We start from the raw sequence: 13,649 nt of genomic DNA, 5'->3' as shown, positions 1-13,649 counted from the left end.
GAAGGAAGGGAAGGAAGGAAGGAAGGAAGGAAGGAAGGAAGGAAGGAAGGAAGGAAGGAAGGAAGGAAGGAAGGAAGGAAGGAAGGAAGGAAGGAAGGAAGGAAGGAAGGAAGGAAGGAAGGAAGGAAGGAAGGAAGGAAGGAAGGAAGGAAGGAAGGAAGGAAGAAGAAATGGTAGCCTAATAAATAAGAAGTGCCAAAGGAAGATTTAAGTCTTTTTTTTGTTCATGAGAAACCTACCAAAAGCAGAATATTTAAAATCAATTTTTCTAGAATGTTAAAATTTTAGAAGTTAAAGAACTCACTGTCTAAAATATCACTTCAATTTCTTCTGAATAAATTTAGTTTCAGGGAAAGTTAAATAGCTTGTCTAATACTTATGTTCAATTCTTTACTAAATCAGAGAAGTCCTTTTTTTTTTTCCCCTGGTGGTCCAAATCAATGACACTTTACTGTAACTAGGTGACAGAAAGCCAGTCTCAGATTGGAAATATCTATATTCAAGTCCTACTGGATAACTCTGGGTAAGTCACTTCCTTAAGTAATTCTCTAAGGCCCAAAGAAATTGCTGCCCAGCCTTGGTAGAAGGAATTCCTCATATTGGAATACTCTAGGTTAATGAAAGCCCAGTTCTACTCACTATCCCACCAATTAACAGTAAAAAGGGACACATCGTCATACCACACCAATGTTTTGATGCAAAGTTCCTGTTCAAATCAGTCCCAAAGCATTGATTTCCCTCATGCCGGGAACGGTTCTTTCTCCACATTCGGTTCTAAGCAAAGATAGGAAAAGTGAGAGTACAATAAGCCCTTTACATTGGGTATCCCTCCTTCACTCTTCACAGGTCACTGCTTCTTCCTACTATTTCTTCCTCTATCACATCTCTTAGAGCTGTGACTTTCTCACCATGCCTGCAACTGCTACCTTTGTCTGAGCCAACCATCTTCTGCTGGATAATTTATACTAATCTCCTAGTTAGATTCCTTATTGTATTATAAAAACTACTCTCTGCTTCAATAGATTTCATGACAAAGAGCAAACTGCACTACACGTTGTTGTACATCCTTTGCTTTCAATGACATCAGAAGGGTGATGTCTTGACTAGCTCATGAATTAGATTTAAGTGAGGCAGGGATGTGCAAAGTCATCAGGAGGGCAATAAATAATACCCTATCCACTGTGCCATCTGGCTGCCTCTAACTTTTACCCATGGATCCCAGTAGTGGTGGTAGTAGTAGCAGCATTTATACAGGACTTTAAAGTTTTCAAAGTGCTTCTCATCTATTAACCCATTTTCCATTAATGGGTATACAGAATGTTTGTTTCTTTTGAGAGGATGTTTTAGATGAGATTTTTATTAAGGTATAAATTAAACTAGATATATTCTAAGATCCTTTCCAACTCAGATTCTATGACTCTTTAGTAACAAGCTATTAAATCCTAAGATCCCTTATCTGATATAAGGGATATATCCTTATATAAGATATATAGATATATAATAAGATATATCCACTCATGATCCCATGCAGAGAATTTCCCAAAGATATTAAGTGCTTTTCACTGACCCTTTTCCATGTGTAATCATAACCATCCACATTCAATACAGGCATGATATAGAAATCTAGATGATCTAGAAGCTTGGTGATTTTAGCTTGTTTTCCATAAAATTGGGTTGCCTAAAAAACAAAATAAGATTTAATTTTCTTGATTCCTTTCAGTGAAGACACCATAATTACTTCATGTATTTTAGTTTGTGGACTTTAATCCTTAAAAGTATATTTACCCTACAAAAGAACTGAAGTTTCAACCACAGTATAATGCTACTCCATTCCAGCAGGTGGTTCATCATGGACACATGGTCCAGACAAAATGAAGGTGTGATTTACTAAGTGTTAGTGGAGTTGTGAATTGGTCTAGCCATCCTGAAAAGCAATTTACAGGTATTTCCATAACACTGTCAAATTGTGCCATACCTTTTGACTCAATGATATAATTATTAGCTCAAAGATATCAAGGAGTCAAAAGAAATACCCCTCATGTAACACAATATTTGTAGCAGCATTTTTCACAATAGCAAAAATATGTTCTTATTGGAAGTTATGATAACCACTTTATGATGCCATTTCTAGCAATGCTTTATAAAAATGGAGACTGGCTTAATCTAGATAATTCAAGCCAGTCATTTACATTGATTTAAAAAAAATCTTTCTTAATGAAATTCTCAAAATAATAGCTTCATTTTTTTCATTTCATTTAGTATGCATAAGTACATCCAAAGTCTAACAATATTAATTTTTAACTGATTCTTTCACCCTTTTCAGCATGGGGTAAGGAAAGAAAATAAAACTGCCAAGATTGAATCATTGGAAACAAAATAAAGAATAAGGCTGGGATCATTCTTCCAAACACTAGAAGGATCTATATACTCACATAACCTACGAACCACAAGCAAAAAGCTGGAGACACCCATTCTCGGGCATGGATACCACAGTCAATCCATATAGCATTTCTTGATGTATTTTGATTTGCAGAAAGCTAAACAAGAAAGAAAAATTGTACTTGAAAATGGAACTTAAGAGTCCACAGAACTGATGCTCTTCTTCTAAAGTGACAGTTGCATACTTCCTCGTGGGAGATAAGTAAAGGTAGAAAAAGAGGCTTATAGATTCTAAACTAATTATCTGATTTTTTAAAATTCCCTGATGCTAAATTCTCAAGGAAATTTAGATTATTTCCTAAAGGATAATGAATAATTTCATGGGAAAAAAATTTCATTTGCAATCTTTTTAAAATAGTATTTTACTTTTTCCAATTTTTTATTTTTTCAATTTTAAATTCCAAATTTTTCCCTTCCCTTCCTCTTCTCTTCACCCCTGAAAAAACAGCAAGCATAGGTTACATATGGTATTCAACAGGGCTTCTTAAACTTTTTCTACTTGTGACCCCTTTTTGCCAAAGAAATTTTTACACAACCCTGGATATACAAGTATATAAAACAAGTATAGAAATAAAGAATTTCCTAATAATAAGGAAATTTATTTTAAAACAAATCTTTGGTATACATATAATTTTGCCATTTATCAAAGATGAAAGCAAATTTACATGCTAATTAGATGGATGTGCTTATTTATTTTTACATAAAAAATTAAATCTTGGCAGAATATTTGATACTGCAGGCATAAAATATTCACAAACCTTTTGTTGTCAAATTTTTTACAACCCCCACATTCAATTACAATGTTCCATATGGGGTCGTGACACACAGATTAAAAAGCTTTGGTATACAGTATAGATCTCAATTATATATGCACACTCATGCAAAACATATTTCCATATTAGTCATATTGTGAAAGAAGAAACAGATCAAAAGGAAAAAAAAGCAAAAAATATAGAAAGTGAAAATAGTATGCTTCAATCTGCATTCAGACTCCATCAATTCTTTCTCTGGGTATGGATAGCATTTTCCCTCACTTCATTTGTAATGTTGCAAAAATGGAGGACCCAGTTTTCAAATGAATATTTCTTTCATCAAAATTTCATAAAAGCTACAGGCTTAACCATAGAAATTTACTGAATAAAAACATTTCTTCAAGGAGCTAATAAAATAAGGTCCAGGCACATTGCCTCCTGATGATCTAACATAATCCAGGCATGGAATTCAGATAATTCTAGAGTAAAGCCTCCAGACTCCTCAGAATCATATCTTTAAATACAGAAAAGAAAATACAGGTTACAAAGGAAATTAGTTATTTCAAAAAATCTTTTTACCTATATCAGTTTGCTTGATGTCTTGGGGAGGAAGAGAGGTAAAAAACAGGAGAAAAAAATTGGAACTCAAAAGCTTACAAAAATGAAAGTTGAATTGGAAAAACAACATACTACTAAAATAAAAAAGTTAATATCTTTAAAAGTTCTGGGCTCCAGAATTAAAAAACCTATTTTAGAAGAAGAGATTGTTCACATAATTACAATAATAAGAACTAATTTTACATAGTCTTTTAATGTTTGCAAAGTACTTTACAGATATTATCTTATTTGATCCTCTCAGCAACCTTATAAAGTAGATACTATTATTATCCAGATTTTGGTTATTGTCTTTGGTTGTTGAAGAGGACTAAAATAACATCATTATGTTAGTCAAATGCCTTCTGTGTCCCAGGTACTTCTGCTAAATACTAAAAACAAGATATCTTTTCATCAAGGAGCTTACAATCTAATTATGGAAGAGAAAAATGAAAAGTGGATTTTGGGGGGTAACCCAGTATATTATAGGGTAATAATCCTTAAATAGAGCATGGGGTACCCAGCAAGGGGGCATGTGTTTCATGGAGTTGAAGCCAAGCAGAGCACTAATAGAAAAAGGGATTAGCAGGAAGGTTGTGAGCTCTCCAAAAGGGAAAGTTTTGGAAGAAGTTTAGTTTTCCTCTTTCCAATCAAATGAGAGAAATAAGGAAATAAATTGGAGAAAGAAATGACAAATTACTCCAGTGTCCTTGCCAAAAACCCTAAATGGGGTCACAAAGAGTAAGAAGTGATTGAACAACACAGTCTTTTAATTTAATTGGCTATTATTGTGTCATAAGAAATGATGAAATGGACAGTTTCATAAGAAACTGGAAAGACTTCTATAAACTGATTCAGAGTAAATTAAGTAGAATTTAAAGAACAACAGCATTACAAAGAAATGCAACTTTGAAAAATTTTATTACTCTGATCAATGTAATGACAAATTATAATTCCAAAGGATCAAAGATGAAACTTTCAACCAGAAAAGTGATGGACTTACAATGCAGATTAACAGCTACATTTTTAGTAAACCATTACAGGAATTTTACTTGCTTGACTATGCATATTTTATAAGAGTTTTCTTTTTGTTGTTGTTGTTCAATAGGGAATGAGGTGGGAAAGAAAATAAACAGTTATTCTTAAGAAAAAATACAACTTTAAAAATATTTCCTGAAGTCCTAATCTTGGAATCATAAGAAAGTATGTAAAACATTTTGTAAAATTTAAAGTGCTATACAAAGGGCAATTATTATTAAATCCAAAAAAACTTTCATCGTTTTGAGATTTAGAAAAGATCAAAAATTACCTAATCCAATCTCTCCATTTTATGAATAAGAAATGAGACCTAAAGAACTAAATGACCAATGCCACACAGGCCAATATTTGAACCCAACAACTATCATTTAGCAGAGTATACAACCATGTGCCAGGTACATGTCAGGAATACCAAAATTCAGTACTGTATCTACTATACCATGATTGACAATTGAAACAAAAAAAAATTAGTTTCTGTTATACCTACTCTTGAGGTAGCCTTTGTGACAACAATAAACCAATTTAGCTGCTTAGTAATGATAATAATAATAGCATTTATGTAGCTCTTTAAAGTGCTTTGCCTGAGTTATCCCATTTGCTCTTCACAATACCCCTGGAAGGTAGGTGCCATTACTATCCCCATTTTCAGAAGAGGAAATAAATGGTGTCACTTGTCCAGGGTCATTCAGGTAGTGTCTGAACCAAGATTCAAACTTCAGTCTTCCTTATCTGAGATAATAAAACCAAGCCAGAGTATGAAGGAAGATGCTTCAATTCATGAGAAAGAGAATGAAGTAAAAGAAACCAAGATCTAATTTATTTGCTTTTAAGTTTTATAAGGACATGGAGGTACTACCTCATGCTTCTTATCCCCATATGTGCTAGTTTAATCCTACATATACTTCTGAAACCCCATTTCCATTGTTAATAGCTGTCCTTTATATTAGACCTTTACCATGCCTTTGAACATTACTTTGTATATGTTTTGCATTTAATTTTTATATAGAGGAATGGGGTGCAACCAAGATAGAGGAATAAAGGCAGGGATTCACCTGAGTTTTCCCAAATTCCCCTCCAAACAATGTTAAAATAATGCCTCAAAATGTATTCTGGGAATGGCACAACCAATAAAAAGGACAAGATAACAGCCCAAGATAACTTAGAAGGTCAGCAGGAAAGAGCTCCTTGGGTTAATGGAGCACAATCCAATACCAGCCTGGCCAGTACAGACTGTGTCCAGCAAGCCAGTAACAGCAATTTGAGGGCACCTTCCAAAGCACTAAGACCACAGACGGTAAGAGGATCAGACAAATGGTCAGAAGAAGAAAAAGGATCCTTTACAGACACTAGGAGCAGGAATCTGTTGCCTTGTCCATCAATTGTTCTGGGTCACAGATTCAGGATAAGGAACATTAGCAGGAACAAGAACCCTGGTTCCATTTCCATAGTGGAAAAAATTATTTGTGGTCACTCACAAACAAAAGCATAGGCAAGGAGAGCAGTGACCATGTCTCTCCTTAAATCATATCACCTCAAGAAAATGGAAAACTTATAGACCACCCCCAGGACTAGCTCTAAAAAGAACAGCACAAAAAAAATCCTAAAGCTTGGGATAGTGCTCCCCTTTACCCCAGGAATAAATCCCAACTTTACGTAAAGTTAAGTTTTTTTAAAGGCTGAAAAATGAACAAAAAACAACAACAAAGAACCTAATCATAGAAAGTTAGATTTTTTAAAAATTCCAAAGAAGACAATAACATCAGAGCAGCTATGTGCAAAGCCTTCAGATGAAAATGTAAATTGACCTCAGCCCAAAATGAATTCTTGAAAAAAACTCATAAAAGAGTTTAAAAATCAAATGAGAGAAGCGTTTGGGAAAAGAAATGAGAATGATGCAAAAAAATATGTACACAAAAAGAGTTAACAGCTTAGTAAAGAAGACATAAATAATATCAAAGAAAATAACACCTTAAAAAACGAAATAGGTCAAATGATTTTGTTTTATAAAAAAAGACACAAAAATTCATGAAGAGAAAAAATATCTTTAGAAGGAGAATTGTACAAATGCCAAAAGATATACAAAAATTCACTGAAGAAAAGAATTCCTTAAGTGGAACAAGAAACAATAAAACCAAAAGGAATGAAAAATAAAATAATATGTGAAATATCTCATCAGAAAAACAACTGACCTGGAAAATAGATTCAGTAAATATAAATTAAGATTATTAGAGTGAAACTCCAGCTTCTGGGATGAAAACTTACTAAAAATTGCTGGGAAAACTGGAAAATATATCAGAAATTTGGCATAGACCTACATTTCACACCGTATACCAAAATAAAGAAAAAATGGGTACATGATCTGGGCATAAAGCATGATACCCTAAGCAAATTAGAAGAGCAAGGGATAGTTTATCTATCAGCTTTTTGCAGAAGGGAGAAATTTATAACCAAAGAAGAACTAGAGTACATTATGAAATGCAAAATGGACAACTTTGATTACATTAAATGAAAAAGGTTTTGTACAAACAAAACCAACATAAACAAGATTAAAACGTAAGTACAAAGCTGGGAAAAAAAAAAAACTTTTATAGTCATTGTCTCTGATAAAGGTCTCATTTCTAAAATATATAAAGAACTGTGTCAAATTTATAAGACTACAAGTGATTTCCCAGTTGATAAATGGCCAAAGAATATGAACAGATAATTTTCAGATGATGAAATTAAAGTCATTTATAATTATATGAAAAAAAACACTCTAAATCACTATTGATTAGAGAAATACAAATTAAAACAATTCTGAGGTACCACTATACACCTCTCAGATTGGCTAAAATGATAAGTAGAGATAATGATAAATGTTGGAGGGAATGTGGGAAAGCTAGAATATTAATGAAAGAAATAATCCAAGAAAGTTATCCTAGAATGATAAAACATGGGGGAAAAGTAGAAATAGAAAAAATCCACTGATCACAACCTCAAAGAGTCCCTTTATTACCAAATTTCAAAATCTCCAGATCAAAGAAAAAATTGTGCAAAAAACAAGAAAAAAAATTCAAATATGCTGGAGCTACCATTAGAATTATACAGGACTTATAAACAGACACAATAAAAAACCATAAGTCCTAGAATTATATATACCAGCCATCAAAAGAACTAGGCCTGCAACCAAAAATATCATATCCAGCAAAATTATCTATAATAGTGAATGAAAAAAAAAAAAGACATTCAACAAACTTGCAGATTTTCAGGACTTTCTTTCAACCAAATCCAAACTCAATAGAAAATGTAACATATAAGAGTCAATATCAAAGATCAGTTTTAAGGAATTTAACATGGACAAATTGGTTATGTTTTTTACATATACCATATATTTAAGGTTGACATCAGCAATTTGGTAGCTCAAAAGAAAGACTAGGGCAGAGGTAAGGTAAAAATAGTAATTATATTCTACAAATGAGGTGCAGAGGAAGAATAGACACAGAGGCATTAGAAAGGGGAAGAGGGCTCACAGTTCTAAAAACTTATTCACATCAGGAATGGTGACTTGCAAAGGATATGAACAGACAATTCTCAGATGATGAAATTGAAACTATATCCACTCATATGAAAGAGTGTTCCAAATCACTACTGATCAGAGAAATGCAAATTAAGACACTCTGAGATATCACTACACACCTGTCAGATTGGCTAAGATGACAGGAACAAATAACGATAAATGTTGGAGGGGATGTGGGAAAACTGGGACTCTGATGCATTGTTGGTGGAGTTGTGAAAGAATCCAGCCATTCTGGAGAGCAATCTGGAACTATGCCCCAAAAGTTATCAAACTGTGCATACCCTTTGACCCAGCAGTGCTACTACTGGGCTTATATCTCAAAGAAATACTGAGGAGGGGAAAGGGACCTGTATGTGCCAAAATGTTTGTGGCAGCCCTTTTCATAGTGGCTATAAGCTGGAAGATGAATGGATGTCCATCAGTTGGAGAATGGTTGGGTAAATTATGGTATATGAAGGGTATGGAATATTATTGCTCTGTAAGAAATGACCAGCAGGAGAAATACAGAGAGGCTTGGAGAGACTTACATCAACTGATGCTGAGTGAAACGAGCAGAACCAGAAGATGATTATACACTTCAACAACAATGCTATATGAGGATGTATTCTGATGGAAGTGGATATCTTCAACATAAAGAAGATCCAACTCACTTCTAGTTGATCAATGACGGACAGAAACAACTACACCCAGAGAAGGAACACTGGGAAGTGAATGTAAAATATTAGCACTACTGTCTATCTACCCAGGTTACTTATACCTTTGGAATACAATTCTTAAGAGGCAACAAGAAAATGGGATTTACACACATATATTGTATCTAGCTTATACTGTAACACATGTAAAATGTATGGAATTGCCTGTCATCTAAGAGAGGGAGTAGAGGGAGGTAGAGGAAAATTTGGAAAAATGAATACAAGGCATAATGTTATAAAAAAAATTATGCATATATGTCAAAAAAATTATAATTATAAAAATTAATAAAAAAAATTTATCCTAAAAAAAAAAAAAAAGGAATGGTGACTTGCCCAGGGTCACACAGCCCGAAAGTGTTAAGTGTCTGAGACCAGTTTTGAACTCAGGTTCCTGACTTCAGGGCTGGTGCGCTATTTGCTGCACCACCTAGTTGCCCAATATATATCATTTTAAAAAACTGAGTAGGGAAACTGCATTTTGCTAAAAGGCACCATAATGTAATAATATCAATACTAAACATATAGACCCAAAATAGCATAACATCCAGATTCTTTTTTTAAAAAGTTAAATGAGTTATAGGAGGAAATAGACAGTAAACTATACCAGTGGAAGAGAATCTCAAAGTTCCTTCTCAGAACTACATAAATCTAAACAAAAAATAGAAGAAGTTAAAGAGAGAATAGAATTTTAGAAAAGTTAGATATGATAAACCTGTGGAGTAAATTGAATAGAAAGAAATAAATCTTTTTCTCAGCTGCACATGGCAAGAGCACAAAAATTGACTATGTATTAGGACATAAAAACTTCACAGCCAAATGCTTCAAAGGAGAAATATTAAATGTATCCTTTTCAAATAATATGCAGTAATATTTACATTCAATAAAAGTCTATAAAAACATAGATTAAAAATTAATTGGAAATTAAATAACCTAATCCTAAAAAATGAATGGATCAAAGAACAAGTCGTAGAAACATTAAGAAATGTCATTAAAGAGAATGACAATGAGAAAACATACCAATATTTATAAAATACAGATAAAGTAGGAATTAGGGGAAATTTTTATCTCCAAATATGGACATCAATAAAAGAAAGAGCAGAATTAGCCATGTAACAAAAAAAAAAAAACAATAGAAAAAGGATAAATAGAAAATTGCCAGTTAGACAGCAAATTAGAAATCCTGAAAATCAAAGGAGTGATTGAAAATTGAAAGTGAGAATCATTGAACTAACAAATAAAATTAGAAAATAGTTTCATTTTAAAAAATAGATAAATCATTAGTTATCTTGACTTAAAAAAAGAAGAAAACCAAATTACCAGTATCAAAAATGGTGAATTCACCATCAATAAAAATGAAGTCCAAGCAATCATGGAGCAACTTTGCTCAATTTTATTCCAATTAATCTAGTAATCTAAATGAAATGAATAGATATTTGCAAAAATATAAACTGACTAGATTAGCAAAGGAGGAAACAGAATATTTAAATAACCCTGTTTTAGAAAAAGAAATTGAACAAGTCCTCAACGAATTCCCTAAGAAAAAGTCCCTAGGATCAGATGGATTCACAAATGAATTCATTTAAAGAACAATTAATTCCAATACTATAAAAACTATTGGGAGTACAGATAAAGGAGTCCTATCAAATTTTTTATGACACAAATATGTACTGATACCTCAATCCAAAAGAGCAAAAAGACAGAAATTTAGGGAAATTTTTATGCAAATAAATAAATAAAAGACTGACAAGGAAATCACAGTAATATATCACAAAGATCATATACTATGATCAGGTGGGAATATTATAAAACAATCAGCATAATTGGCCTTATCAATAACAAAACCAACAGAAATTATATGATTATCTCAAAACATGCAGAAAAAGCTTTTGACACATTATAACACTCCTTCCAATTAAAAAGCACTAAAACTATAGAAATTGATGGAGCTTTCCTTAAAATGATAAGTTATCTCTATTCAAAATCATTAGCAAAAATTATCTGTAATGGATATAAGCTATAAGCCTTCCCAATAACATCCAGAGTGAAGCAAGTTTGCCCATGATTTCCATTATTATACAATATTGTACTAGAAATGCTAACTTTAACAATAACAAAAGAAAAAATTTGCAGGAATTAGACTAGGCAATGAGAAAACACAATTATCACTCTTTGAAGATGATATGATGGAAAACTTGGAAAATCCTAGAGAAACAACTAAAAAACTAATTGAAATAATTAACAACTTTAACAAAGTTGTAGATCCAAAGGATTTAGAATGAAAAATGCTATGTAATGCTAAACTGATGTAATCTGAATGCAGAAAAAAGCATTTGGTTTTTGCTTTCTTTATTTTTCTTGTGGTCTGTGTTTTCCCACAACATTACTAATATGGAAATTTATTTTATTTTACTGCATATGTATAACCTACATCAAATTGCTTGACTTCTCACTGAGAGGGGAAGCCACCAAGAGAGAGAATTTAGAACTCAAAATTTTAACATTGTTAAATTGCTTTTACATATATATTTTTTTGTTTTAAAATATTTTTACATATAATTGGAGTTGTTAAAATTGCTTTTACATATAATTGGGAAAATAATTTTTTTTTTAAATTTTACACACATGTTATTTCCTCCAATGGACTGTGAGTTTCTTGAGCTCAGGGATTGTTTTGTTTTTGTTTTTATATCCCAGTACTCAGTCTGATTAAGGTCATGCATTCAATTTAATTCATCTGATATCTAGTTAGATCATTTAAATGTAAGTTTTAAAAGAAGGACTCAGACAGCCATTTAAATTATAGAGGATTGGAATTTTATTCAACAAAATATCATTCCTGATCACTCTGAGTTTAGGAGCGGTATTAAGGTGTAAACCTTGAAGAAGTCTGTAGTCTAGCCTGAGATTATGTACATTATAAGATTATATTCATAGACAGTTTGGGTAAAAAGAATCAAAAGCTTCTAAGATTCATTTCAAGTGACATAATTGTAGGCTCCTTGGATCTGTTTTGGACATCCAAAAGCATTTTAAACAAACTGTTGCCCTACAAGTCTGGCTTATCTCCTCCTCCTTTGCAAATGAAAACTACACTAACAGAATGTTAAGGAATAATTAACTGTTTTTCATGATGACTTTTGGATAAAATAGAAGAAACACTTTGAAGAAAGAGACAGAATTTCCCAAAACTATCTTGTATTCATTTTGTGTGGCTTCCATTATATGTTTATATATATATATTTATATTTTATATTTTATCTGCCTATTAAAATATAAATTCTTTGAGGGCAAGATCTTATCTCCAATTTTTAGCCCAATGCCTGGAACGAATTAACACTTAAATACTTATTGGTTAGCTATTTGATTGAAGGAAATGAATTTTTAAACTGAGAGCCATTTGTTATTGAGTGTCATCATCTTCCCCTCCCCCCAACACCTCCTTTCCTATCCACAGCCAAAAATGCAGAGCAATTAATTTTTAAAAGGTTACCTTCAAAACATAAAGTGGTCTCTTCTCAAATGAGGATCCAATGTGTATTTTTTCAAGCATATCAGCATGTGTCTCAGTTATAACATCTATCCAATAATAAATCTGCCAAAATAGAAATGAGCAATTAGCTAATAAACTTTCAAATTGCAAAAGCAATAGACAATACCATGTAATTTAGTGGACCATAGAAAGAACATAGCTTCTTCAGCAGAAGTAGAAGAATTCTAAAATTATTTTGCACAATGGAAAAGATATGGGTGTGAGGGATGGGGAGAGTGGTCGTTTTTTTCCAAAGAAAAATAAAAACAAGGACTGGAGGGAAAAAAAGATTGAACCAAAAATTGACAGTTGGAAATGATCTTAGATCATCTAGTTCAATCTCCTCACTCTATATATTAAGAAATTGAACTCCTAAGAGGTGACATTTACTTGCTCAAAGTGACACAGAAACTAAATTTCAAGAGCAAGATTTAAAGCCAATTCCTCTGCCTCTAAATCCATTGCTCTATCCACTATTAAAAAATAAGAAAAATAGATTAGCGCTTATAAATATTGTGAAACTTGTGAACATTATATAAAGACTTTTATAAGAAGGAAAAGTTATGAAAAGTATCTTCACAGAAAATCAAAACATTTGTGGAGGAAATCTGTCTCTACAATTCCTAAGTTCTTCCATATATGTGACTTTCAAGGAAAATATTATTAGATTTTGGATTTATCTGTCCTGAGTGAGGAGATTATACTAAGTAATTTCTCCCTCAATAATTCTATAAAGAAGTTGAAGAAAGCATTTTGGGGTGATTGGTAGTGTTTAGTCTAGTATGTTTAGTCTCATATGTCCTGTGGAAAACCAGACAGGCTAAAATACCATTTCCCCACCAGAGAACTGTTATCAGATCAGTGGAATAGCACAGGATCCTATGGGAATTCCAATAACATCGAGAGGTGTCAGTTGTAAAAATAAGTCTCCAACTCCTGATTCTAGGCCTCCCTCAGACATTAAGGGCCACTCTTGAATAGTCCTCCAAGTTCTGCCCTGAAACAAATTCAGCTCCCTTTTGGAGGTAGGCTAAGGAGCTGATCAGGTC

At 32.6% G+C, this 13,649-nt stretch overlaps 1 protein-coding gene across 3 annotated transcripts in view; it reads right to left on the bottom strand.

Moving 5' to 3' along the window:
- The window catches only part of CPB2 (carboxypeptidase B2), a 44,857-nt gene that overhangs the window by 10,208 nt on the left and 21,000 nt on the right, over nt 1–13,649 (bottom strand). The window contains exons 5-8 of one of the 3 annotated variants that reach the window (XM_074299108.1): nt 12,562–12,663; nt 2,433–2,537; nt 1,568–1,678; nt 626–774 (exon numbers count right to left, since the gene is read on the bottom strand). In XM_074299108.1, the coding sequence (XP_074155209.1) occupies nt 626–774; nt 1,568–1,678; nt 2,433–2,537; nt 12,562–12,663 (467 nt within the window). The remainder of the gene's footprint in view (nt 1–625; nt 775–1,567; nt 1,679–2,432; nt 2,538–12,561; nt 12,664–13,649) is intronic. The other 2 variants (XM_074299107.1, XM_074299109.1) reach the window with 2 other exon arrangements.

The sequence above is a fragment of the Sminthopsis crassicaudata genome, chromosome 3 (assembly GCF_048593235.1).
Source record: "Sminthopsis crassicaudata isolate SCR6 chromosome 3, ASM4859323v1, whole genome shotgun sequence".
In the NCBI taxonomy this organism is placed as follows: Eukaryota; Metazoa; Chordata; class Mammalia; order Dasyuromorphia; family Dasyuridae; genus Sminthopsis; species Sminthopsis crassicaudata.
Note: the sequence above shows the minus strand (reverse complement) of the source record. Positions and strands in the feature narration are given on the sequence as shown.